Raw genomic sequence first — 26288 nt, forward strand, 5'->3', positions numbered from 1 at the left:
CCATGGAACGAAGAGTTCCTCCTATGGGGCACCAAAGGTAGTCGGCTTCCGCCCACAAGCAAAATGGCCACGTCCGCAGATCACGTGCCCTGCGCCCTTCCTGTCCCACAATCGAAATGGCACCGCCCATCAACCCACGTAGCGTGACTCCCTTCTGCTCGCGAACAAGACGGCACGGCCACGTGGTAGGTTGCGGTCCTTGTGATTGGTCGCGGTGGGCGTGACGCATTAGAGGCCGCGAGGCTGTTGCTGAGGGGTGCCCGTGCGCGGCGGTCTCAGCGCGCCCCGCGGGGGGAAGGAGGAAAGATGCTGCGGCCGCTGCCCAGGCGCCTCGGGAGGTTACTGAGCCGAACCATGAGCCACTGCGAGACCGAGTCGCGCGCCGCCGGGAGGCGGGTCCTGGTAGAGAGAGCGCGGGCAAAGGGAGCACTTCCCGGGTCACGCACGGGCGGGAGAGAATCATGTCCTGGGTCACGGCGGGGGCGGGAAACGCGGGCAGAGGTACCACTTCCGGGTCGGGGATCAAGACAGCTGGTTGCGCGGGGGAGCTGGGAGCCCCTGGCGTGCAGGTGTCCTGGAGGCCGAGTGGTGCCAGGCTTGTGCAGAGCCCTTGGGGAGCGCCCGGCCTGCTGAAAAGAGTCCCATGGCCCCGCCCCACAGACCCTGCATCCCCAAGGTCTGCAGCAATAGCTCTGGGCATCGCTGGCTCGTGGGCTTGCTGCAGGGCCGGCTTCCTGCGCCACGCTCTGTCCCTTGCTGGCGTGGGGAAGTACAACCAGACCCGAAGTATGGCAAAGCACCCATGAGGACTGTGCACGGGGGAGGGAGGATTTAAGCATCAATGTGCAGATTCCAAGATCAAGATTTGCACACATTAGTTTCAGATGTGTGTTTAATGCAGGGGTAGGCAAATGGGCCTCTGCAGGCCAGATCCAGCTGCCAAGTGGGTTGACCCGGCCCACGGCGGCCCTGCCATTCCTTTGCCCCCAGGCCAATTAGGGCCCAGGGACAGGGAGAACACAGGAAGTTTCCTCCTTCTTGTGAGGAGCGTGGAAGCGCCTTGCACTCCTGGCAGAGTGGGAGGAGGGTTTGCATGCTTCCCCCAGTTCCTGATTGGCCTGGGGGTGGGGGAGCATGGGAAGTCTCCTCCCACTGCAAGGGGCATGGGTGCTTAGTGGGAAGGGGGGGGGGCAAAGGGGCTCCTCCATCCCCAGTCCATGGTTGGTGGGGGGGGGGGGGAGCCCAGAAGCATCCTGGCCCCCCAAGGCCACTTCAAAAATTGCTGATGTGGTCCCTGGCAAAAAATTATGGCACATGGGCCTACACTTTAAACTAGTGGTGGGCAAACTTGCTGCAACTGTCTGTTATAGACACACACCTTTTTTCTAAAATCATGATTTAGAACTATATCTGAGTGGAACAAAATAGAAGTTAACAAATAGCATAATCCAGTCATAAGCGCTCCAGCCTCTTTGTGAGTTGTAGACTGGTTGGTAGGAGCAATCCTATCTCTTGATCCTCTCTCTTTGACACTTACATGGCTGAGAACATTCACAAAGACGCTGGATGAGATGAAATAGCCAAGGGGAGTGACCCAACAGTTCAAGGCTGAAGCCAATATTTGACCAGTCAAGAAGAGATTTCCCCCAGGATCATTTTTTTCTGGTTGCTTACTATTACTGTGATGCCTTATTCTGAAGTAAGCTGTGTGTATAAGCCCCTTTAAGCAGTAGTCACAGATCAATAGGGGCCAGTGGGCTGATCTGCTTTAGCATATTTTATGTTCCCTTCCACCTATCCCACAACATACTCTGCTTGGTTCCCAAAATAATACATTTTTCTATCTGCCACAAAGGCTATGTCTACTCTGGTGGGTTCTTGCGCCAGAAATATGCAAATGAGGCTAAGCGTGGAATATTGCTAAGCCTCATTTGCATACCTAATGAGCCGCCATTTTTTTGCAGAAGAGGCTCTTGCGCCAGAAGGAGCGTCTACACTGCCCCTTCTTGCACAAGAAAAACCCTCTTGTGCAACACCGCTACGCTGATTATTTTCAGGAATAACAGCATTGCGCAAGAGGGGTTTTCTTGCTCAAGAAGGGGCAGTGTAGATGTTCCTTCTGGCGCAAGAGCCTCTTCTGCAAAAAATGGTGGTTCATTAGGTATGCAAATGAGGCTCAGCAATATTCCACGCTTAGCCAAAGCCTATTTGCATATTTCTGGCACAAGAACCCACCAGAGTAGACATAGCCAAAGAGTTCTATGGATGATAGATTCACAACCGTATTCTAATAAATTAATAATGAACTAACAAGACTCAGGCCTGCTACCCCACACCACCTTCTGTACTTCCTTAGTAATCTATACCTCTCCCTCTCACAACTGCATTAACCTCTGGAAATGTTTCATAGTCAAATATGATAGTGTCACTATACAATGTCATAACGTGGAGTTGCCCCACACTTTTCCATCTATCATCCCTTCTGTCTTTCATCTCAAAACTCATAGAATGCTTCACTGTCTGGAACTCCTCCCCAGTCCCTCTCCAAATCAGCTTCTGTCCCATGCACTCTGCCAAAACTACTCTCACCAGTCTTGAATGACCTCTATCTAGACAAAGCTCAGAACCAGTACTACATCCTCATTGACCAGTCATCTGCCTGTCCGCCAGAATGTTGAAATCTTCTCTGTTGGCTTGTCTTACTCCATCCTCTCTGGTTCTCCTAGAACTATAATTCCTCCTTCAGTGTGTCCTTTGGAGGATCTTTTTCCTCCCTAACTTCTTCTCTGGGGAAACATCTACACTACAAGTTTTCATGAAAAAATATGCTAATGAGGGCTCTCTACAGAGAACCGCTTTTCCATCCACCCAGTCCCCATGCATTCAGACCCTTCCACTGAGCCCTCCTATCCCACACCCAGACCCCCCCCCCCACACACAAGCCCCACTCCTGCAGCTCATCCACTCCAATGAGCCACCAACACCTAGCCCCACCCTACGGAACCCTAACCATCTGCACCTAGATCTCCACCCCCACTAAGCCTCACTCTCCCAATGTTTAGACTCCCCCCCCGAGCCCTCCATGCCCAGAACCCCCTGCAGAGCTCTAGCCACAGCAAGGCACCTCCCCGCCGCTGAGCTCAACCACTTTTGCTTGTGCCCCCTGCAGAATCCCATTATATTGCACCCAGAACTCCCCGACAAGCCTCTACATCCAGATCCTGCCTCTACCCAGATCACCCACAGAGCTGCCCTCACCCATATTGGCCCACACAGAATCCTTTCAACACATACCTGGATCCCCCCCACACACACACCAAGCCCCTCACACTTGATCTTGCCCATACCGGGTGCCCCTAGCATGGAGGGGCAAGGCCCTGAGGTGTTTCTGGGGCAGGCCTGGTCCTCGTGCTGGGTCAATATTGGATGCAGACTCACCACAAAAACTTTGTCCTAAGGGGGAGCTGACCAGTGATCTCCTACCTCTGTGCAGCCAGTAGCCTGTGCTGCCCAGTGCCATGCTGGAACCTCCACATTAATTTGATAAAGAACATTTGCAGAATTTTAAAATATTGTGCACAGAATTTTAACTTTTTTGATGCAGAATGCCCTGCAGACTAACCCTACCTATCCTCCCTCCTCCACTATCCTAACTCCCACTTCTGATCAACCTACAATGCCAACTTATCAACTGCTTTCTCTTACACGGTGCCACATGCTTGGGAGATGCTCCCACTAAATATCCACAAAGGCACCTCATTATCCACATTTCAGTCTCTCCAAATCTCTTTTTTCTTGATATATAACAATACTTGAGATTGGCTTATTGTTTTCTTGACTCTACCCATCTGACTGTCAGAATCATCGGTTTATCATCTTCTGTTTTATTCTTAAATTGTGACCCTTGGGGATATTAGGGACTTTTTGTTTTATGTTTGCATAATCCCTAGCACAGTGGGATCTTGATCCTTCACTGGTGCCCCTAGGCACTACCATAATACAAGTAATAAATGCTCATTTCTCCTCATAAATGATTTTATGATGCCATCTCCACACACTGATATTTCACAGCTGGAGTTCACCTTCTTGGATTTTGCTCTTCACTTTGCCAACTGCAGTTACTGTTATTTCTAAGGGACTTTGTCTCCCTGCGTATGGATAAAAAAAAATCACAGGACACATACAGATCTTAGTTACCTTATGACTTTTATTCCCAGAGAGGGGGGTACAGCTGGAATAAATGCGGGGGACAGGGATCACATAGGTCATTTGAGCATCTCAGTCTTAGTGCTCAGCTCATCTCAGTTCTGTTTAACAAGAGACAGACCCTCAAAGTCACAGAGTCTGGCCCTACAGTAACCAACCATGGACCTGGTGATTGCATTGCTGCTTCTGAAGGGAAGCAGCTGGTTTTGCTGAGTGAGTTTCCTGCCCTGGTAGTGAATGGAGCAGGGCTGCAGGGAAGGCAGACTTGAACCTCACTACATTCCAAGGGCTGGCTGTAGTGACTCTGGTTGGATTTGATGCAGAGAGAGTCCCAGTAACACCTTTTACTGGCCCTCTTTGCAGGTGGCAGGGCTAGGAAATTACGGGCTGCAAGGAACCCGTCATAACGTGGGCATGGCAGTGCTCAATCAGCTGGCCCAGAAGTTGAACATTGCCAACCAATGGAAAGCAGATCGACGTTGCCGTGCAGATGTGACCATCACCAACGTGGAGGAAGCCAAGCTGGTGCTGATGAAACCTCGGCAGCTCATGAACATCAATGGACTCAGTGTAGCAAGTGCTGGTGAGTGGCTCAGAACACCCCCAAGAGCCAGCTGAGCAATGCACACAACTGTAGCCTTCCAGGGACCTTTGTGCTTCACCTTTCACATTCTGAGCCATAGGGGGCCACTCAGAGCTGTGAGCAACAAGTCTGTCCTGAGACTACTGTGCCCACTCCTGCCAGGGACAGTCTCCTTTTCTTTGCCATAGGGACAACGATGTAACAACTCTGTGTCCTCTTAGGACTTTGTTATTCCATGGCCATTCAGGCAGCAAGACAAGAGCTCAAGTCCTCCTAATCTAAAAGCTCAAGCTACAGCTAAAGGAGAATCTCCATTTCCAGTATCAGGCCTATGACACACAGTTGAACATACCTAGGTTTATCCAATAGAGGGCAGTGCACACACATAACCTCCTAAACACATTACAGGAACTCCCTGCAGCTGCCAGGAGCCATGGGGAACGCACATATGCAGAACAGTGAATAGCGATTCCACAAATCACGAGAGTCTCCTGTGTTAATCTTCACCTCCCATATGTTGTCTGAAAAATTAACTGAATTCCATGTAGTTTGCCATTTTGGCATCTCTAGGAAAAAACAGGTGGTAGAGTTTGGAACCAAAGTCCTGAGGGCATTGCAGGGATACCAGAAATCCCAAGGTATCTTTCAGAAGAGTCAGGCTGTTCCCTGGTGTCCTTGGCTACAAGTTCCCCTCCTCACACTGCTGTGTAGCCTGCTGCAAACTAGTTGGCTATGACTTTTCAGCCCATTGTGTTTCAGTGGCCTGGACTGTAAAGTACTTTTGGCCAAAAGACATTAGCAGCATACAGCAGTATCATATGGTGCAGACATCAGACAGCTCATGACAACGTGTGCAGCTAATTTGCCAGCACTGCTGATAGTGAATTCCTGAGGTTAGAAGTTCTCTTGGCCTAGCTATGCATTTCCTGCCCTCCTCGTCTCCTGTAATTTTTCTCCATTGACGCAGGCAGTGTCTTTGTTTAGGTCCCAAAAGCTGTGGGATGGTGACAGATGGATTTAATTTTGCTTCATTTCTTGTGTCTTTGGTTTTTTTTCCAAGCTGAAATTTACAAGTTCAGGGTAGAAGACATTTACCTGGTTCATGACGACCTGGACAAGCCACTGGGGAAGATGGCAATAAAACTGGGAGGCAGCGCAAGGTACAAAAGGAAAGCTCCTGTGGAAAATGACTCTGGAAGATTTGTGTGAGCTGCATCTTACTCTATGTATCTTAAATGGGGCATTCAGGACTGTGACTGGGCTATCTCCATCCTCCGGATTGCAGAAGTGGCAGCCGATTGGTGACAGAATCTTTCTAAGTTGTGCTCACTTCTCTAGTGGTTTACAAGCTTTCACTGACATCAGTTTATTTTACTGTCTGCCCAAGCTCCTGCAGCTCCCAGGTCAAAGCACCAGTTAAACTAGAGATATTTTAAATTGTGGGCTCTGGCAGTAGGTGCGCAGGAAACAACAGGTGCCCAGGCTACTGTGATAAAATACAGCCATGAATGCCCTGAGTGGTGCTAGGCAGCCTCCCTGAGTCACGGTGTCCCACCTTAATTGCCACTTGAGACCTAACAGAACCAAGACCTGTTTGTGGTGACAGTGACGTGATTGAAGAGCGACCTTTCAGTATGTTAGCCACACGCTTTTCCCCGGGCTCACCCCTCTTATTGCCACGTTTCATATCTGGCTATGTTCAGACCTGTCCAATCTAGGCAGTGTGCTGCAAATACTCCGTTCTCCCGCAGTGGAAAGCACCATATACCAGAGCCCCTGCTGGGGAGTTTGGTGCAGGGCAAGGGCCATTGTATATGCACAGCCGTATCCCAGCTGAGCAACCTCTTTAGCAATATCCTCTAGCTCTGGATCACCCAGGAGGTTTGGCCCAGATCAGAGCCTTCTGCATGTAAGTGAGGCCTGGTCTGAGCATGGGATTGGGAATCATGAGCTGCTTCTCTCTGACACCGATTGCCTCTCTGGTCCTGGGTGTGTCACTTAAGATTTGATTTTTCAGAAACATTAAGCACCCAGAACTCCAGGTGCAGTCAATGGAAGCTGCTGGTGCTCAGAATCTCTGCAAGACAAGGCAGGCCTGTCCAGGGCCTTCTTTGCAGAAGTTTGCATCAGATTTCTGGGTTGGATACTCAGATGTCACTTTGAGTGACTTGTGCTTTAGCCCAAGCCTGAATAAGTTGAGCTATCCTAGGCTGCTCTTACAATGAAATCCAAATGTCTGCATGGGATTTGCACCAGGTTAACTAAATTGGGAAAACCTTGCACCTCTTGTTAAATCAGTGCAGCGCTGTGGGTGAACAAGCCCAGTGCTTGGGTCCTACAAAAGGGGGATAACGGTACCCCTGCTGGCCCCGAGGTTGGGAGCAGGGATTGGTTATTGTTCATACAGAGCAAAGAGGATGGGGAGTTTAATGTGAAGCCCTTGGATGAGCTCTGTAGGGCTCTGACAGCTGCCCTGTCTTGCTTTCTTTAGGGGGCATAATGGCGTCCGTTCCTGCATCAGCTCCCTGCACTCAGATGTAAGTCGGCCTTGAAGGGTAAAGACCTTTATCATCTAGCAGCGCGTAGGCAAAGCACCCTCTCTCCCCAGCCCAGAAAGCACTTACCCCCCTGTGAGTCACCCTAAGGCTTTAGACTCCCTTTGTTTGAGCTTCTCTCTCACTAGTAGACAGGAGATCTTCATCTCCCGCTCCCAGCCCAGCCCTTCTCTCACACAAGCTCTGGGGTGGAAGCAATTAGTTAAAGTGGAACCACATGGCCTGGCTGGCAGCTCGGGCTACCAGCCGAACTGTGTTTGTTGGACAAAACACTTCCCCAGCTGGTGTTAGCTGGAGCCCAGCCTTAACCCATCTACAGCCCCGGGAGACAAAGGAACAGAGCAGGATGCAAGCCCAGCTTCCCTGCCGTGGCTGCTCTCTGCTGTGTGGGGCTCTGGGCTTTCATGAGGCACTTAGGATTCTCCTTAGCCCACAGGCTCCCCCTTTAGCTAGTAAGAGTCCCAGGGCTCCCCTGCCCTCCAGCCTCACGTCAGAACATCCAGCAGCCGCTTTAGCTCCAACCTTTGCTGAGCACGGTTAGCACGTTGTAGCAACTGCTGCACTGTGCCGGGAGCCCAGCTCGGTGAAGGCAGGCCCCGGCAGCAGGAGCAGGTGGCAGCGGGGAGAGGACACACAGCACATGCTGAAGCCCCTTCTCTCCCTGTAGTGCATGGTGCGGCTCAGGGTTGGCATCGGCCGGCCGGTGGACGAAGCCATGGTGGATCGTTACGTGCTGGACAGGTTCACTGGTGCCGAGCAGGAGGTCGTGCAGCACGTCCTGGAGAAGGCAGCTGACCTGCTGCTGGAACACATCCTGCATAGGAACAGCAGCAAGGCCACCCCAGCTGTGCGCATGAGGCAGGACTGCCCACCCCCTGGCAGCAAGGGAGACAGTACGCCTCATTGACCCTTTGAGCTGGAGGGAGACTTTATGAATCTGGTGCTCCTGGAAAGCAGTGGTCCTGGACTCCTTAATGGGCCTCTGGGCACAGCTGCCGCTGCTGGGCAGCCTGGGGAAGCTAAGCAGAGAGCACTGACCCCAGAGGGGCCAAAGGCAGCTCCTGGCAATGAAATTGGGGGGGAAATGCCCAAGAAGGTGCCATTCCCCAGTCAGGTGACAAGCTTCTCTTCCCAACCTCATAGGTGCTGGCAAAGGCAGCCCTGCAGAGGGCCTGGCTCCACATGGCCGAGGGCCAGCACCTGGCCCTGCAGCATGGATAAGCATGAGAAATACTCCCAGCTCCGGCGAGACTCCACCCCTGAGCCCAGCTGGAGGCTGGTAGAGTTCAGGGGTGCTAGCCTGGGACTACTCTGCCCCAACAGCACTTTGTCCCTCTCGCTGCAAAACAGGTCTGGGCCTTGGTGGTCTTGCCTGGCCTCAGCTTGGCTTTGTCTGTCCTTGGTTTCCAGCCAGACAGCTCAGTCACTCCAGAGGTTTTATAGGGCAGCTTTGTAAAATAAACCCAGGTGCCAACCTGTGACTTTGCCATCTATGCTCAGTCCCTCTCCTTTGCACGGGTGTCCTGGGGGATCAGCTAGTAGAAACGGGTGCTCCCCTCTCCCTCTTTGCTCAGCAGGCCCTGTAAGGAGTGTCTGGCCACTATCTCCGGCAGGGGCAGAATCGGCTGCTGCTTCACCTGTTTGTCCTCCGACCAGGAAGTCACCAGAGGCTGTTGGGAAATTGGCAATGAGTCAAACACTGTCACACTGGTCGCTACATCCCTCTATGGGGGCAGGGCAATGTCTCTGGTGCTTGGATAAGCTTTCCCCTGCTCCTTAGGGCATTAGGGACAAGGGCAGGGATGGATCCGGCCCACAGCCACCCTGCCTCTCCCTTGCTCCAGTCCAACTGAGACTCCTCCCAAGGGTGCATGGCAGCTAGAGAGACCTGCCAGCTGTTAATAAGCGGTGTTTCTCTCTAGCTTTCATGCACCCCTGGCAGGGTGAGAGCAGGGAGCAAGAGAAATATATATTGGCCTGGGGGCGGGGGGAGTGTGCGAAGTCTCCTCCCACTGTGGCACCTAGAGGGAACCGCCAGCTGTTACTCGCTCTAGGGGCAGGGGAAGCAGGGGGAGGAACTTCACGTGCTCTCCCACCCCAGGCCAATCAGAGTCTGGAGGGGGGAGCACGAAAAGTCTCCTGGCCCTGCCCCTTCCAGGGCAGCCCCGGGCCACTTCAGAAATTTATGAAAAGTGTCCCCCTGGCAAAAAATTATTCCTCTCTCCTCCCTCTCCTCCCCTGCCCCAGACAAAGGGTTGGGAGTCAGTTTGCAGCCTCTGCCGAGCCTGCCCAGCCTCTTGGAGCCAGCCACGCCCGAGCCCCCCCTCACCTCCCTGGCGCTGGTGTAGGAGTGGGTGGTCCCGACGCGGGTGGTCCTGGACAGTGGGCCCGTCTTGCTCATGCTGCGGAAGAGCGGCACGCCCTGCCTCCGATGTGCCAGCCAGTGGTGCGAGGTGACATGAGAGGCCTTGTGGTACAGGGCTGGGTGCAGCTGGCTGGAGCTGAGGAGGAAGGGAATGGGTGAGACCATGCGATACGTGGGGGGAGAGAAGGGGGGGGAGTGCCACAGATGGGAACTGACCAGCAGCTCTGAAGGGGGCAGAGAGTAGAATGGTGGGGGCCAGGAGATACTGTAGGCCCTGGGAAGGGGGACGTGGAGGAAGGGTAGGGTGCCTCCTAGCGTGAGCGCCCCAGCTCACTAAGCCAGAACGGGCTTTGGAGGCAACTGCACAGCACAGATCAGCCAGATGGGAGGGGGGGAGGGGAGAGCAAGCAGACCATCAGAGACCAGAGAACTGCACAGGCAGGAGACAGAGGCAATGGCAGTGCTGGAGGGAGTGCCCAGCTCTGATTGCTGGTGGGTGACCTGCATGGAATGAGCTAATGGTGATCTATGAAGGTCCCATTGCTGCTTCTCTTGGAGGGCTCTCAGAGCAGTCATGAGAGCCCAGGAGCAGGGAGGCAGGGTCTTAGGCCGTCGCAGAGCTGGAAAGCAGAAACAGTCACACGGGGCTATAGAGACAATAGAATAGTGGCAAAAAAGGCACATTCCCATTTCTTTCCTTGCCTTCGGGGGGGTCTGGCCTGGCCTCCAGCTGGGACCTGCCTCTCTCAGGTACAAGGAGATATCAGGATAGGGCCTGTCTTGAGAAGGGGGCTATTCCCTGCATTTCCTACTCACCTCCCTGCTGTGGACCTCAGTCCATTCTCCCTGCTGGCCATTTTCTGTGGCCTGAACACCTGCTCGTGAAGCATGGGCCCAGCCTTGGTCGCCCGCCTCAGCAGGGCCAGCAGACTCTGCAGCATCTCCTGGTGGCGCAGCTGGAACATCATATCAAATTCACCATCCTCCTCGTCAGACGGCCTCTCCTGCAGGACACAGACCAAGGGAAGGGGAAATGGCAATGCAGCTTCTGTTCCTCTCATGACTTCAAAGCCAGGTGTTGTGCACCCACAATAGGCCAAGGAACCCCCCTGCTCAGTCTCCACAACCATCGGCTTGGCTCCTGCATTCAGAGTGCATGCAGAGCCCAGTAGCCCCCATAGAGAAGGGGGTGCCCCTCTAACACAGGGTCACGCCCCAAGATCATTCAGAACTGTGCTGAGCAGGGAGCTGGAGTTGGGGGATTTGGGCCATTATAGGTTGAAGCCAGACTGTTGAATGGCATTCCCTGGAACAGTAGCCAGGCATTCCTGAGCTTCCCCACACTGACTCCATCTCCCCACCGCTGGAGGCCTCTCGCCCCCAGCGCCCCCAGCCCACATCATGCTGTCAGATCCTCACATGGATGCAGCCAAGTGCTCAGTTAATATATATGGAGCTATACCATCTCTTAGAGCTGGAAGGGACTTTGAGAGGTCATGGAGTCCAGTCCCCTGCCCTCCCCTGCCCTCACAGTAGGACCCTGCCCTCACAGTAGGACCATAGAATCATAGAGCTGGAAAATACCTCAGAAGATCATCAAGTCCAGCCCCCTGCTCTAGGCAGGACTTATCCCAACTAAATCAACCCAGCCAGGGCTCTGTCAATCGGGACTTAAACACCTCTAGCGATGGAGACTCCACTACTTCCCTAGGTAACCCATTCCAGTGCTTCACCACCCTCCTAGTGAAATAGTTTTTTCTAATATCCAACCTGGACCTCTCCCACCACAACTTGAGACCATTGCTCCTTGTTCTGCCATCTGTCACTATTGAGAACAACCTCTCTCCATCCTCTTTGGAACCTCCCTTCAGGAAGTTGAAGGCTGCTATCAAATCCCCCCTCACTCTTCGCCTCTGCAGACTAAACAGACCCAACTCCCTCAGTCTCTCCTACTAGGTCATATGCTCCAGCCCCCTAATCATTTTGGTTGCCCTCCGCTGGACCCTCTCCAATGTGTCCACATCCTTTTTGTAGGGGGGGGGGGGGGCTAGAACTGGACACAATACTACAGATGTGGCCTCACCAGAACTGAACAAAGGGGAATAATGACATCTCTGGATCTGCTGGCAATGTTCCTCTTAATGCAGCCTAATGTGCCATTAGCCTTCTTGGCTACAAGGACAAACTGTTGACTCATATCCAGCTTCTCATCCACTGTAACCCCCCCAGGTCCTTTTCTGCAGAACTACTAAGCTGGTTGGTCCCCAGCTTGACCAAGTACCATCCCTGACAGATTTGTCCCAGATCCCTAAATGGTCCCCTCAAGGATTGAACTCACAACCCTGGGTTTAGCATGCTAATGCTCAAACCACTGAGCTATCCCTCCCCCTCTTGGCAGAATGGTGGGATTTCTAGTCACCACATGCAATAAATGCCATGTATCTGCAGGGTTAGGGCACCTGCCCCAGCAGCATGGACCCCCTTCTCCAACAAGCGGCCTCTACAGTCTTGCCCCCCATAGGAAAGAAGGGGAATTACAGTGAGTCCAGCCAAAGTAGCCCTAACCCAGTCTGGTTTGGTGCAAAATAAAGAGCCGAATACAGCTGCCACACAAGAATCGATGCCAAGGTCCAGAGTGGGTGTTTGCTCTGAGCAAGGCGCTGGTGGCTCTGATCTGAAAGATCACTTGAATGGCAGACTCGGGGTAGACCCCTCACAGAGCAAGGCACTTGTGCCAGGACACCTCACTGCCATGTCTGCATGCAGGCACAGCCACCGTGCCCTCTCGGACTATCACAGCATCTTCGTCAAGTGAGACAGCATCACCAGAATGGATGCAAAATCCAGCCCTCTTGATGTCAAATCTTCCCTAATTGACACAACCTTGTCATTGCTGGATGCAAAAATCAATCCCAGTCAATAGAAGAGCCTTCCACACTAACACAGCCCCATGAAACCAAACCCTGATAGTGCTGGACTCTGGAGTTGTCTCACAAGCCAGCCTCTTAAGATAGGGATGGAGTCAAGGATCAGGGCAGCAGATGGCCCAGTGCTTCAGAGACCAGTCTGGGGCTCTGGAAGCCTGAGTTCCAATTCCCAGCTCCACCACCAGTTTCCTGTGTGAGCTTGGGCAAATCACTTAGTCTCTTTGTCTCAGAGCCCCATCTGTACCCTGGGGGAGGTAGCACTGCTCTGCCTCCCTGGAGTTGTTTGTGAAAAAATACTGCTCCCACTAATGAGGGCCATAGAAGTACCCAAGAGAGATAGGGACAAGGTTCAAGAGCTCTCAGTCAGGGGCCTCTAACGCTCCTTAGCAGGATTTTGGGCAAGTTCTTTTATCCTACAAGAGCTCATGAGTTTCCCAACCACTTGCTGCCCCAGCCTATGCCCATGTTACCCCATTCTTAATAGAACTGCTTTGCTCTCTACAGCCTCTTCTTGGAAAGAGCTTTGTGATCCTCTAAACACTACCAGACCACGCCTCACAGCCCAGGGGTGAGCAATAACGTTTGCGGGGGGGGTGACTCAAGAATTTGGAAAGTGGTCAAGGGCCACACTCTGCCAAATCAGTGGGTTTGGGATGGAGCCTAGGTGCAGAAGGGAGCTTGCAGTAAGGGATTGGGGTGCAGGAGAGGGTGTGGGTGGGTATTTGGGTGAAGGAGGCAGCTGTGACCTGGGTTAGGGGACTAGGGTGCAGGAGAGGGGATGGAGGGGTTTGGGCTATGACCTAGGACAGGAGGGGGTTGTGACTTGGGGCAGGGAGACTATGGTGCAGTATCCGTGAGGGCACATGGAGGTAGGAGGGGGGAGGGTTTGGGTTTTGTGGGGTAGGGAAGAGAGATTGGGTTGTGAGCTAGGTCAGGAGGGGGCTGTGACCTGGGGAAGGGAATTGGGGTGCAGGATCTGGGGGGGTATGGGGAGAAGAGGGGGGCAGAGAGTTTGGGTTATGTGGGGTAGAGGGCAATGGGTTGGGGTACCAGAGGCAGGCTCTGGATGGGAGACCTACCTGCTTGACTCCCAACCAGCAGCCTTCCCAAGCAGACTCCCTGCCTGCCCTGCCCCACACTGGCTGCAGGAGCCAAATGGTTTCTGAACAGCTAGGAGCCTTAGGGGAGGGTGCTTCCCAAGCTGCCTGTTGACAAAAAGTAGCTCCCATTGGCCAGAAACCAGCCAATGGGATTGTGCTGGGGGTGGGAACAGCACACAAATACTTTCTTCCCTCTGCTGGGCTCACAGCTGTTCAAACAGCCCCACAAGGGCTATATTTCTCAGCAGCATGCAGGGGGGCAGGCAGGGAGTCTGTGGACTGGATCTGGCAGCTTGGCAGGCCACATCCAGCCTATGGAGGGTATTTTGCCCAAGCCTGTCATAGCCAGCTGCAGGGTCAATCAGTATAATTATCTCCATTTTACACCGTGGGAAACTGAGGCATGGAGCATGGCAGAGCTGGGAAGAGAATCCAGGAGTTCTGGCTCCCAGGCTCCTGCGGACAATATTGCTCCGCTTCTAGTTCTCAAGTCGTTCTTGGCCTTTGATCTTGGTGATCCCGGTGGTGGCTTATGGCCATGGTCCTGCTCTGTTCTAGCTTTTGGGAGCAAACCCAGGAAATATTCCCATCCCAGGAGCATGCTGGGCTCTGGCCCTTTTAATGGCAAACAGCCACCACAGCATGCCCACCCCAATCCCTGGGACTGCTTGAGTCTTACCTGCAGCAGGTCCTTCAGGGCTTGGACAGCCTGGTTCAGGGTCCTCTCTGCATTCCTCCTGAGCTTCTGCTCTTCCTCCAGGAGCTTGGCCTGACTCTGCCCTTCCTCCTTCCTCTTCCTCACCTCGTCCTTCAGCTCCTCCAGCTCTTGTCTGTAGGGACAGAGGCAGACAAGAACACCCGGGGGTGAGGGAGCAAACAAGCACTTCACCTGGGACGCCTGGAGTGCAGGGCTCTAGGGGAAATGCTTATCAACTCCAGCAGGCCCCAGAGTCCTGTGTGCATGTTCATGAACTTGTCTAAATCAAGTATCAGAGGGGTAGCCGTGTTAGTCTGAATCTGCAAAAGCGACGAGGAGTCCTGTGGCACCTTATAGACTAACTGAAGTGTAGGAGCATAAGCTTTCGTGGGCAAAGACCCACTTCGTCAGATGCATCTGACGAAGTGGGTCTTTGCCCACGAAAGCTTATGCTCCTACACTTCAGTTAGTCTATAAGGTGCCACAGGACTCCTCGTCGCTTTTGTCTAAATCAGGTTCCACAGGGAGGCCTATCTGCTCTCAATTCAAATTAGGTCCCCAAAGAAGTTGGTCTGTCTGTCCAAGTCAGGTCCCCAGGTATATATATGTCTGCTTGTCTGTCCATTCAAATCAGGTCCCCAAAGAAATGTGTGCGTGTATCTGTCTGTCCATCCAACCCAGGACTCCAGGGAGAAGTGTGTATAAGTCTGTGTCTGCCAGCCTGTCTGTAAGTCCGGGAGATATGGTGGCGGGAGAAGGGGGGGGGGCTAAATCTGGCTTCAGAGAAAGGTCTGTCTGAGTGAGGTCCCCAGGAAGGCCTGCAGTGGGCAAAGCACACCTTGCACATCTGTGGGAGCAAGGTCTCAGAGCGAGTATACTTTCCAAGAGTTACACCCCTGGTAACTGCCTGGGAACACCAGGCTCTGTATGGGGTCCCTGAGTGTCTTGTATATACAGCTCCCAACTGCAGGCCGAGGCCCCAGCTGGGTGATCAGAGCAGCCCTTGCTGGGCAGGATGTGCCCAGAGACCGGGCCATTTTCCTTGCTCCAGCGCAGGCCTTTTGGGGAGCTGTGTGCAGCACAAGGCACAGGCTCTTCTGGAGTGTGGAGGGACATGACAGAGCTTTGCTGAGTTTGTGACAGGGTTGAGTGGGCCAAGGCCACACAGACACACTCAGGGTGAGCAGCAGCATAATCCCAATAATACTCAGCTCTCCCATCCAAAAGGCTTTACAGACATGGCTTAGTTAAGCATCACAAGGGCCCTATGAAGCAAGTGAATACAGGATATGCAGGGATCACGTCCCTCAGCACTTAAATGCAGCCACCTCCAGGGCAGGAAGCAGCAACTCTTGAAAAACACACAGGGCAACACTGCAGGACAGTTTAGGTCAGCAAGGGAAGAAGACAATTCCCTGTGGAATTGCAATTGCAGAGAGCACTGAGCCAGGACACGTCCGTTAACACCACAACTCTTCCAAGTTCCCACCCGATGGGGTTCATGGGCACAAGGGGGCAGGACAAGACCTACTCAAACACTTCTAACAATTCTCCATCAAAAAAAGCACTTTCGCCAAAATGTGTCAATTTCAACATTTTCAATGCGAAAGAGTCAAATTAATCACATTGACTTTCCTGCTGCACTTTGAAAAGGCAAAACGTTCCCTTGGGGCTTCCTCGTTTTGATTAATTTCATTTATACTTACAACATTCGTTAGCTAGTACATTCTATCCTGCATTCGATGGCTAATATTAAACACTAATGCAAATTCCCGTGTTTAAATGTTATACATTTTCACATTTTTTATTCAGAACAAAAAGTTTTCAAAATGTCAGAATTTCCCATGAAACTGAACTTCCAGTCCCCAGCCGGCCGGCTCTACATTTTTCATCTTATGAAAGAGCTAGCAGTGCGGCACCTCTAGCACCACACTGAGACACGGACCCCAATTCCTGTCCTACCTGGGTTTTCCTCAGAGGCCTCCCCTCCAGCCTGGCCTGGCCACACTTAGCCCGGGCAGTGTAATGGGACCATAACACAAAGACTCTGCTTTGCCTCTACACGTCCTTGCAACAAGGGCCCAGCTGCAGCATTGGAATGAGATCTCAAAGCCTTGCTGTCACCTTCGCTCTGCTGCACCTACCGTAGCACCTGGTTCTCCTTCTGCACCAGCTCATGGGCCACCTTCAGCTGGTGCATGGCCTCCTTCTGCTCCTCGCATTCATCCACCAGCACCTGCTGCTCCTTGCATTTATTGGTGAGCATCCAAATCATCTGAAACCAGCAGGAACACGTGGTGGGATCAGGAGACAAGAGGAACATCTCAGGTACCAGCCTCAGCCCAGGCTACACACTCCCACCCACACACAGGCTAAAAGTTGCCCATGCCCACTGTCAGCTCCTACTGCCTCGGTAATGAACCAACAAAGTGGTGAGCCTCTACACGTACGTGGGGGGCTGAGCAAACTCTAGGGCAATAGCTCTGCCAGGGAATGGGGAGACCAGGTCCCTGAAAGCTACCACCTGGTCCCTAGGTGCAGACAAGCTGGAGCAGTGACAGGACCACAGCCTGGCTCCAGCATCCTGCCTCCCTCCGAGCATTGGTTGAGCTCTTGCCTTCTGGTTGCTAAGACTGTTCTTGGCTATCTGATTCTCATTGTGCTCCAGCATCTCCAGCTGCTTCTGCATCTCAGTCTGGGCCTCCTTCAGCTTGTCGTTCTCCTGGATGAGGTCGTAGCTGCGATCGGACATCTTGGCCAGCTGGAGGTTGATGGCAACGTTCTCACGGATGGTGCGCTTGGTGGTCTCTGCCATCTGGCTGTTGGAGACCTTGCGGAACTCGGCTGCCACCACGTGAACGCGCTGCATCATCTCCTTCTTCAGCCTGCAGGGGTGGAGCGTACACACACAGAGGAGGACATCACCCCGGGTAGGACCCACAGCAGCTACCAATGCCTCAGTACCAGCAAATCGGACCCCAGTCTAAGGGGTTCAGCCCAAGCAAAGAAGTGCTCCTGGCACTCTACCCATAGGGGAGCTTTCACACCATCCTACTCACCCCCAGGCTTTGGGGAAGCTCTCCCAGAACTCCAGCACCTCCCCAGATGGAAATTCTCCCTGCACAGCACCCATTTACCGCCCAGCTGCAGAGGGCAGGTCCCCTGGCATCCCACTCAGCCCAGGGGGAGAACCTCCCCGAATCTCCAGGGCTCAGAACACTTCCCAGTCACCAAGGCTCTCCCTTCCCCAGGAATATCGTCCCCACGAAACTGAGGTCCTACAGCGAGTCAATAGCAAAGCCAGGAATAGAAATTCTGGCTCCCACGTCCCACTCCCTCCTTGGGACTCAAGTGGGGAACTAGAGCCTGGCACTGGCCTGTCTTTGTCCAGCACAGCTTTCTTCTCCAGGTTGTAGATATACTCCTTGTGATCGTCCTTTTGTTTCTTCAGCTGCTCCTCTAGGGCTGCAAACTTGCCCATGATCTCATCCTTCTGGATCCTGAACTCCTCCAGCGCAGCCAGCTTCCCACCTGTCAGCAGAGATCACTTAGGACTGGGGGGAGGGGAGATGGGGGAGGCAGAGTTCAACAAGCTGGCAAATCCCATTGCGAGATCCTCCCCAGCTTCTTTTCTCACCACCACACACCCATTCTGTGTTTTCTCAGCCACCCTGATCACAAACTTTATGAGGCCAGGTCTCTTCAGTACATTTGTAAAGCACCTAGTGCAATGGTACTGCAGTAATATCAATACTAGGCCCGCATATGGGGAAAGCTTGGCCTGAGGCTGCCCAGGCAATACCTGCCGTGAGGACCAGCAACAGATAGCACGGAGCCATCACATTACACACTGTGGTGGAAAGAGGGAAGCTCCAGTGTGAAAACACCACAAGGCTCTGTCTCCCCACCTCCATATGCCCCCCACGCAGTTGGAATTAAAAGTGGTCCAAAATTTTCCAGTGAAGCTCGTCTGCTATGGCAAGTCAGGTATTTGCTAAACAAACATTTTTGCAGAAAGCATCTTCTTGCCTTGAATGTTTTAAGATTTTTCAACAGGAAAAAAAAAACCAAATCTTCTGCCAAATACCCACTTTTTTTTTCTTTTTTTTTGTTTTGTTTTCAGCAACTTTGGGCCAGAAAAAAAATCATTTTTCAAACTCTTTTTATTGCTAAAATGTAAAGTGCTCCGCTGAAAATGTCAATGAAAAGCAAAAAAATCATTTTCATCAAAACGAAGTGCTCGGGGTGTACAAATTCCAGATCCAAATATTTAGCTCCAGCTAAAATATTTCCATTGGCTATTCTCTCAGCAGCCTATGGCTGCAGCCCCAAGCTGGAACGGTTCACCCCCCAGAATTCCAGGCTCTGTCCCTGCACTGCAGCACCGGCAGCCCACTGCCCCTAAAAGAACCATGACAAGGGAGAAGGGGCCAATCTGAGCCAGGGCACATTACTTAGCAGCATGTTCTCCGAAGTGAGCTGGTCCTTGGTCTCCTGAAACTCATGGCGAACCTGGGCCAGCTGGGCCTCGAAGGCGTCCTTCTCTGCTTCCTTGGCCTGCTGCAGGCTGAGCATCTGGTCATTGAGTTCAGCGATTTCATCCACCCGCTGGTTCAGGGTCTTCTTGAGAAAGGCCATGATCTCCTTGTTGTCAAGGGCCATCTGCTCGTACTCCATCCTGAAGAGGGTCTCGTTCACCTGCAGCTCGTCCCATTTTCGCTGGTACCTGCCGGGGAAAGCAGCACCAAATGGGCAGTCAGAGCAGAGTCCAGGCTGGTTGCCTATCCCCACCTATTTGCAGTAGGTCCAGTCTCTCCTAGTGCTTGGGCTCAGGGCAAACACAGGAGACAGCTCTTAGCCTGACTGCAGTGGGACTGGAGCAGGGTACTACCCATGGCCCTTTCTCCTGCACTCCCATCTAATATCTGGGCACCTCCAGTCCTGTCCCAGGACAGGAAGACGACAGAGGACACTGCAACAAAGGACAGGATCTCACTGCCTAGCCCTGCCATTCTTAGTCCAACACAAGAGGCCAAACTGAGTCCAGCTGCAATCAGGTAAAGTGTCTTGATTTCTGTGGGAGCTGCACCTCCTTACCCGAGCACTGAATGTGACCCATAGGCTCAAAGCAAAGTGTCTGGGAGCAAAAGAAAGAGAAGCTGCACCTTTGACCCCGGGCTCGGTTCCTTCTTGTGCCCTATGCCAATGTTTCACCCACACTATAATTGGTTTCTGCAGCAGCAGTGGTAAAGGGCTATCATGAGCCTAGACAGTGATGCCAACATTTCTGAAATGCCTGGCCGCCAGAGCAGACACCCCGAAGGAAGGCACCTCCAAAGACAAGCAGCACAACTGAGGCTTCGTGGCTAGGGACAACAGTCAGTGATTTCCTTAGGCTGACATTTACCTCTCCATGGAGGGCCTAACCCACAAACCACTCGAGTCTCACTTAAATCCCTTTCTGAAGGCCTAGTGCAGTGTGCTCATCCATCAAGCACTCATAAGTAATTCCCACCACCAAAGGGTTCCAAACTGTAAAGGGATCCCAAAGTTTTGAGGGCGGCGCTTCTTAAGCCCTCCAGAAATCATGAGCTTCGCTTAAAAATCATGGAGGTTTTTTTAATTACTATTTTTGGGGGGGTTATTATTGGCCATCTGGTTTCTGAGCCTTTAGAGTACATCATGTCACCAAGCTTTTTCCTATAGCCAGGAGGGCTAGAAACTATTTATTTAAATGAGAGCTGCAAGTCTCATATTGTTCCAGGTAGGGAGATGTCCTTGTCCCATAGCGTCCTGCTCCCAAGATTCCTAATACTACTACTAAGTGATCCATTGACATTATTCTGGCCCTCCAAGAATAGCATTCTCTAAGAGGGTGGGGAAGCACTGGAATGGGTTCCCTAGGGAGGGGGTGGAATCTCTATCCCTAGAGATTTTTAAGTCCTGGCTTGACAAAGCCCTGGCTGGGATGATTTAGTTGGGGTTGGTCCTGCTTCGGGCAGGGGGCTGGACTCAATGACCTCCTGAGGTCTCTTCAAACACTCGGATTCTATTCTGCAGAAGCCAAAGCCCTCCACAGTAAATTACACTTGTTCATGGGCTATTTAGCTCCTGGAATCTCCTCTTTCCCATTGCTTTGGCTTTAGGCATTGGGAATTATCGCATGTTAAAGCATCTCAGAAGATGCCCCTGAATGTCCTTAATAAATATTTAATTTCCATTAAAAAAAGGAAAGGCTGTTTCAAGCAATGTGGAGGTTAAAATAGCCCAATTTACCAGCTTCCAGGCCTTGCACTTTCCAGATCTTTCTCTGGATTAAACACACATTGATGTAGGCAACAGATAATTAAACACAGATGCAGACTAGCCCCTTGTTGCAACAATATTCCTAGTTTTGTCCATTGTTGTCAACAGGAACACATCAGATTCCAGGTTTTCTGATTAAAGCAGATGGAATGGACTCACAATTAACCCTTGTCTGACTGGACTAACCACATACAGTAGGTAATGGCAATAACCCTGCACATACTCCTGGCTTTCTGCCACTTTACATTTTTTTTTTTTTTTTTTGCTGTGTATTTTAATGCTATTGAATATTGGCAGTGGCCGTGTTTCATCACATGCCCCCATGAATCTCCATCATTGGAAATATTTAAGAGCAGATTTAGATAGGCCTCTATCAGGGGTAATCTAGATGGTATTTGGTCCTGCCATGAGGGCAGGGGACTGGACTTGATGACCTCTCGCAGTCCCTTCCAGTTCTAGGATGCTATGGTTTCACAATCTGTACTTAACAAGAATCGTTCCACCCCACACCGAAAGAACAGCCACCTCAGGGGAGGGACACGGGCAGCTCTGTATACAGACACCCTTCGCCCCCACGCTGAACTGCAGCCACCTCTGGGGAGAGGCATGGCAGCTGTTTAACACCAACACAGCTGGGCTTTGGGGGGGGGGGGGGCTGCTGCTGCCTCGGTCTCCCCATGGCGTGTCTGCAGCAAAACATGCCCCCGCCCTCAACTCAGCCTCACCCTCCCTGTCCCTGAACGGGAGCCAGTAGCTCTGCTCGGAGCTGGGCAGAGCCCCCCCCCCGGAATGGGGATACCGCAGCTCGCCCCTCTGGGGGCGCAGCCACCCCCAGGGCTGGCTCCTCCCTGGCCTCTGCATTCGGGCGCCCCCGGCCCCGCACCGGGCCAGCCGCTCCTCCAGGTCCAGGATCTGGAGCAGGTAGAACTCCCGGCTGTGCTTGGCCACGGCGGGCTCCGCCTTCCCCTCCTGCCTGGCCTCCTCCTCCTTCTTGCCGCCTCCCTTCTTCTTGGGGGCCATGGCCGCGCGGGGAAGCGCAGGAGCCGGCGGCCGCGGGCAGAGCCTCGCAGGCGCCGCGTAACCGGGCAGCGCGCTGTACATAGCAACGGGGCACGGGGCTTAAAGGGCCAGGCCGCCCTGCTGAGGATCCCTGGGCAGGACTCCCCCAAGCGAGACCCCCTGGGCTGGCCCGCCCATGAACTGGGATCTCTGGGCAGCACCGACCCCCGCTCTGTGACTTCCCCAAACTGGGGCTGGCTGGGCAGTGCCCCTGGGCAGGACCCCCTCGGCTGGGCCACCCCACAACCGGGGTTCTCTGTGGGCTGCACACTTTGCCCCAGTGGGGCCCCCCGGGCTGTGCCACCAGGCTGTGCTGTCCTCCAGCGTCCCCCAGGAAGGGTATTCCCTGCACGGTGCCCGCTCCCTCGAGCTTGTGTGTGATGCCCCGTTTGCTGCAGAGGGCGGGCCATGAGCACCCTGAAAAATCAATGATCAAAAAGTACCACGTTTTAAAGCATTCGTCCCTGGACCCTGAGTCCCTCACTTTCCCCTGCTCCAAGCACCCATCCTATCTGGAGTGAAACTTCCTCGTGTGGGAATGAGCATGAAAAAGCCCTCTTCCCTCATGAATGTTACCTGGCCTGTGCGCCAGATTAGACGGATGCAAAGCTGCAGCCACATTGGCTTGGTTTAAAGCCACAACTAAGGCTTTGGTTGTACACACCAAGGAAAACACAGCTGTTTTGTCTGTAAAAAAGTGGGATAGAGGAAGGATGGTGTGATAGGTAAGGCTCTAGTCAAGGTCTCAGATGGTGTGAGTTCAAATACCTGCTCTGCCACACATTCCTCATATGACCATGGGCAACTTAGTCTTTCTGGGCCTCAGTACTCCCTCACAGGGGGCACATGAAGCTAAATACATTAAAAAGTCTGAGATACACTCATGCCAGAGTGTTCTATAAATACCTAAAATAGGCAGGGGCTGCTTTGCTTAGAGAAGTCACACTGGTGTGGATGTCATGTAATACAGCCTATACAAAATCTAGCACGATTTGGGCACTAAAGCCTGGAACTGGGCAGCAAAATTCCAAGTCTACCAGAGGTACCTACCAGAGGCACCTGGGAGCCAGGGACAGTGATACCGTTCACCTTTGTATAGAACTTTGACACTTACGTACAAACTCAGGGTTGGGCAAAAGGGATCCGGCCCGCTCCGCCCCAACCCCAGGCCAATCAGGGTCTGCGGGTAGGGGGAAACGTGCAAAGTCTCCTACTGTTCTGTAAGGGGCTCTACTCAAAATCAACTGCCAGCTACTGCTCAGCTGGCGGTTGACTCTAAGCCTGGAGCTCCCTTGCAGGGCAGGGGCAGGAAGCAAGAGACTTCACATGCTCCCCCTCCCCAGGCCCTGATTGACCTGAGGGCAGTAGGGGGGGAGCACGTGAAGTCTCCTCCCGCTGCCAGGGACACAGGTATCTGGAGGGAACCACCAGCTGTTTAGAACAGCTGGTGGTTCTCTCTGGGGGGGGCAAAGACTTTGCACAGTCCGCCACCCCCAGACCACTCAGGGTCTATGGGTGGGGACAGAGGCATAGCACGGGTGTTATGCACCTGGGGACAAAAGCAAAATTTGCATCCTCCCCACTCTCCCGCCACCACATGACAGGGCCCCGAACCTGGTGCACAGCTGAACCCGATAGGGGCGGGGGAGCTTGTACTGCGTCTTCCCCCACCCCCTCCAGTTTGGGGCGGGCACTATCCCACTGCTGAAGAGGGAGGAAGGTCGGGCTGGGAGTGCAGAGGCAGAGAGGAGGCTTAAGCAGGTGGTGGTGGATGGAGAAGGGGCAGGCGAGCAGAGTTATGATAGGGGGAGCAGAAGGGCAATTACCCCCCCTACACACCTCCTTTGCTATGTCAGTGAACGCAAGAGATTAACTTACCTGTTAAAATAACACTCAGAAATTTTTTTTAAATAAAACTAAAACACAACACGAGAATCACCCTCGCTCTCTTGAAGCAATAAGTAGCCTAAGGCTGAGGATACGCTGCAAGCGAGGCTGTCAGTTTGCCATGAGTACTTTTTCCTTCAGGCTGCTGTGAGATTCTATCCTTAAGTAAAGGAGAGGCCTCTCTGAGCTGCTCTTCCAAATTTCACACAAGCCATTAACTGAAGCCATAGATACCGAGATTCAAGAGGCCAGCTTTGCCCTTGGCAGACTGCCTCGCCAGGTGTTCACAATCACAACATCCAAACACGTATAAGAGTTTTAGTTGAGAAAGCCACGTTTAATCCCAAGTCTCTGCTATGATTGGGAGATGTGGGTGACCTATAGAGAACACCAGAATTTTCCTTGGAAAATCCACAACAAAACGTGGGAGGATTGATCACCTTGGTAATCCTTTAGAATTGAGGCTCTGATTATCCAGCACCAGCTGAGGTAGAGCAGGCACTGCGTGCACATGTCTGATGTATTTTTACCAAAACTGCTACCTGCCCAACTTGTCAAAGGAGAAAGGAAACAGGGTGGCCAAAAGGAATGGTTTAGAGCAGTATTTCTCAACCTTTTTTTTTTATAAAGGATCCCTTTTAAAAAATTGATAAGTACCCCCAGTACCTACAGTTTTCAGACACACAATTTTTTTTCTACAATTGCAACATATTTGTTTAAACAACTTCATTGTATCCCCATCACTCCTTACAAGGTACATTGCCCAGGGAGGTCAATTTTATATGTAAAGGTACTGAGAAATGTATATGTCAATACCAAGATGGCAATGTGTATATTATGTAAATAATACAGAATAATAATTGCCAAATGAGACCACTTCCCAACCTGCTTACAAAGGGCCTAATACAATTTAAATTTTAATCTAAGATTGAGCCCAAAACAATCTGTTGACATGGCCCAAAAAGATCCAGATAACATTTAGTCACCCTTCAAACATATAAGGGACAAATGAGTAAAAGCACCACTGCCTGGTAGAGGTGATCTTTGAAGAAAATTGGGGAGACTTTGAATTTACTTTTTCTGACAGCAGCACTTTTTCTCACTGAGGGTGTGTCTAGACTACATGGCTCTGTCGACGGAGCCATGTAGATGAGTTTACTAGACATAGCAAAATGAAGTGGCGATTTAAATAATCGCCGCTTCAGTTACATCAAAATGGCCGCCGTGCTGTGCCGATGAGCTGTTTGTCGGCACAGCGCAGTAGTCTAGATGGGGATCAGCCAACCGCCGCACCCTTTGTCGTCAGATCCCTTATGCCTCCCTGCACCTCCCCACAAGCCCCGCAAAACTGCTGAGCCCAGCTCTGATTTCCTGCCCCTTCCTCCCCTTGAGTCTAGCTCCGGTTCCCGCCACCTCCCTCCTCCTGCAGCCAAACTGAGCTCTGAGCTCCTCAATTCCCTCCCACCCACAGCCCAGCCCAACACCCCACACTTCCCCACTCCTGCAGCCCAGCACCCTGCACCTCTTCACTCTGCAACCCAGCTGAGCTCCGCTTCCCTGCACCCAGAGCTGGCCCAAGGTACAGGCCGACCGGGCTACTGCCCGGGGAACCCCATTGTAGGGGGCGCCGCGCGGGGCCGGGCGGAGGTGGCACCGCTCATGCTCCGTGCACCCAGGGCGGCGCCACGCATGTGTCGCACTCCCAGGGGTGGCGCCGCGCTCCTGGGGCCCAGGGCGCACGAATGGCACCCAGTGGCAACTGCCCCCGCTATGTCTCTGGGTGGGGAAGCACAGAAGTGCCCTGGCTCCGCCCCTTCCACCTGAAGCCCCACCGCTTTTGGGTTGGTCCAATTATTGCCCATCCCTGTACAAACTGATACAAGCTTAGAACTAGTTCTAGGCCAGCAGTATTTGGCCAATAGCCTCTCGTGCTCTTACCAAAGGCTGCATGGAGACCAATTAGATTGCACCCTGCAATAGCTCTGAGCCCTGGCACAGTCCCAAGCGAGTAAGAGTGAATATTTTTGTATCACTGAACAAGAAACTTTACAGGCCATTTGCTCAATGTAACCCAGGGTATATCTACACTACCCCGCTAGTTCGAACTAGCAGGGTAATGTAGGCATACCGCACTTGCAAATGAAGCCCGGGATTTGAATTTCCCAGGCTTCATTTGCATAAGCGGGGAGCTGCCATTTTTAAAACCCCGCTGGTTCGAACCCCGTGCAGCGCGGCTACACGGGGCACGAACTAGGTAGTTCGAACTAGGCTTCCTAGTTCGAACTACCGTTACTCCTCGTGAAATGAGGAGTAACGGTAGTTCCAACTAGGAAGCCTAGTTCGAACTACCTAGTTCATGCCCCGTGTAGCCACGCTGCACGGGGTTCGAACCAGCGGGGTTTTAAAAATGGCGGCTCCCCGCTTATGCAAATGAAGCCCAGGAAATTCAAATCCCGGGCTTCATTTGCAAGTGCGGTATGCCTACATTATCCTCCTAGTTCGAACTAGGAGGGTAGTGTAGACATACCCCCAGAGACTTGGCATCAACTTCTCTTGTTTTCTAGCAGCAGGACAGGTACTAATCAAATGTGGCAGGGTGGTAG

At 52.6% G+C, this 26288-nt stretch overlaps 2 protein-coding genes across 5 annotated transcripts; one reads left to right on the top strand and one right to left on the bottom strand.

Moving 5' to 3' along the window:
- The first annotated feature begins 112 nt into the window (after positions 1 to 112).
- On the top strand, positions 113 to 8835 carry PTRH1 (peptidyl-tRNA hydrolase 1 homolog). 4 transcript variants are annotated; one of them, XM_025182601.2, is made up of 6 exons: positions 113 to 185; positions 4570 to 4789; positions 5850 to 5994; positions 7281 to 7326; positions 8012 to 8237; positions 8488 to 8835. In XM_025182601.2, the coding sequence occupies exons 1-6, from the start codon at positions 117 to 119 to the stop codon at positions 8625 to 8627; spliced, it is 846 nt and encodes a 281-aa protein (XP_025038386.1). In that variant the 5' UTR covers positions 113 to 116; the 3' UTR covers positions 8628 to 8835. The 4 variants fall into 4 exon arrangements, with proteins under 4 accessions (XP_025038386.1, XP_006119069.1, XP_014426979.1 ...); XM_006119007.4 differs by lacking the exon at positions 113 to 185 and adding an exon at positions 215 to 402; XM_014571493.3 differs by lacking the exon at positions 113 to 185 and adding an exon at positions 215 to 402 and having other exon boundaries at positions 5850 to 5949.
- CFAP157 (cilia and flagella associated protein 157) lies at positions 8815 to 25101 on the bottom strand. Its single transcript, XM_075905235.1, has 9 exons — positions 21623 to 25101; positions 18888 to 19159; positions 17811 to 17964; positions 17051 to 17318; positions 16578 to 16708; positions 14416 to 14566; positions 10526 to 10713; positions 9674 to 9845; positions 8815 to 9014 (listed from the first exon to the last, which is right to left on the bottom strand). The coding sequence occupies exons 1-9, from the start codon at positions 21838 to 21840 to the stop codon at positions 8880 to 8882; spliced, it is 1689 nt and encodes a 562-aa protein (XP_075761350.1). The 5' UTR covers positions 21841 to 25101; the 3' UTR covers positions 8815 to 8879.
- Between the last annotated feature and the right edge of the window lie 1187 nt (positions 25102 to 26288).

The sequence above is a fragment of the Pelodiscus sinensis genome, chromosome 22, assembly GCF_049634645.1.
Source record: "Pelodiscus sinensis isolate JC-2024 chromosome 22, ASM4963464v1, whole genome shotgun sequence".
NCBI lineage: Eukaryota > Metazoa > Chordata > Testudines > Trionychidae > Pelodiscus > Pelodiscus sinensis.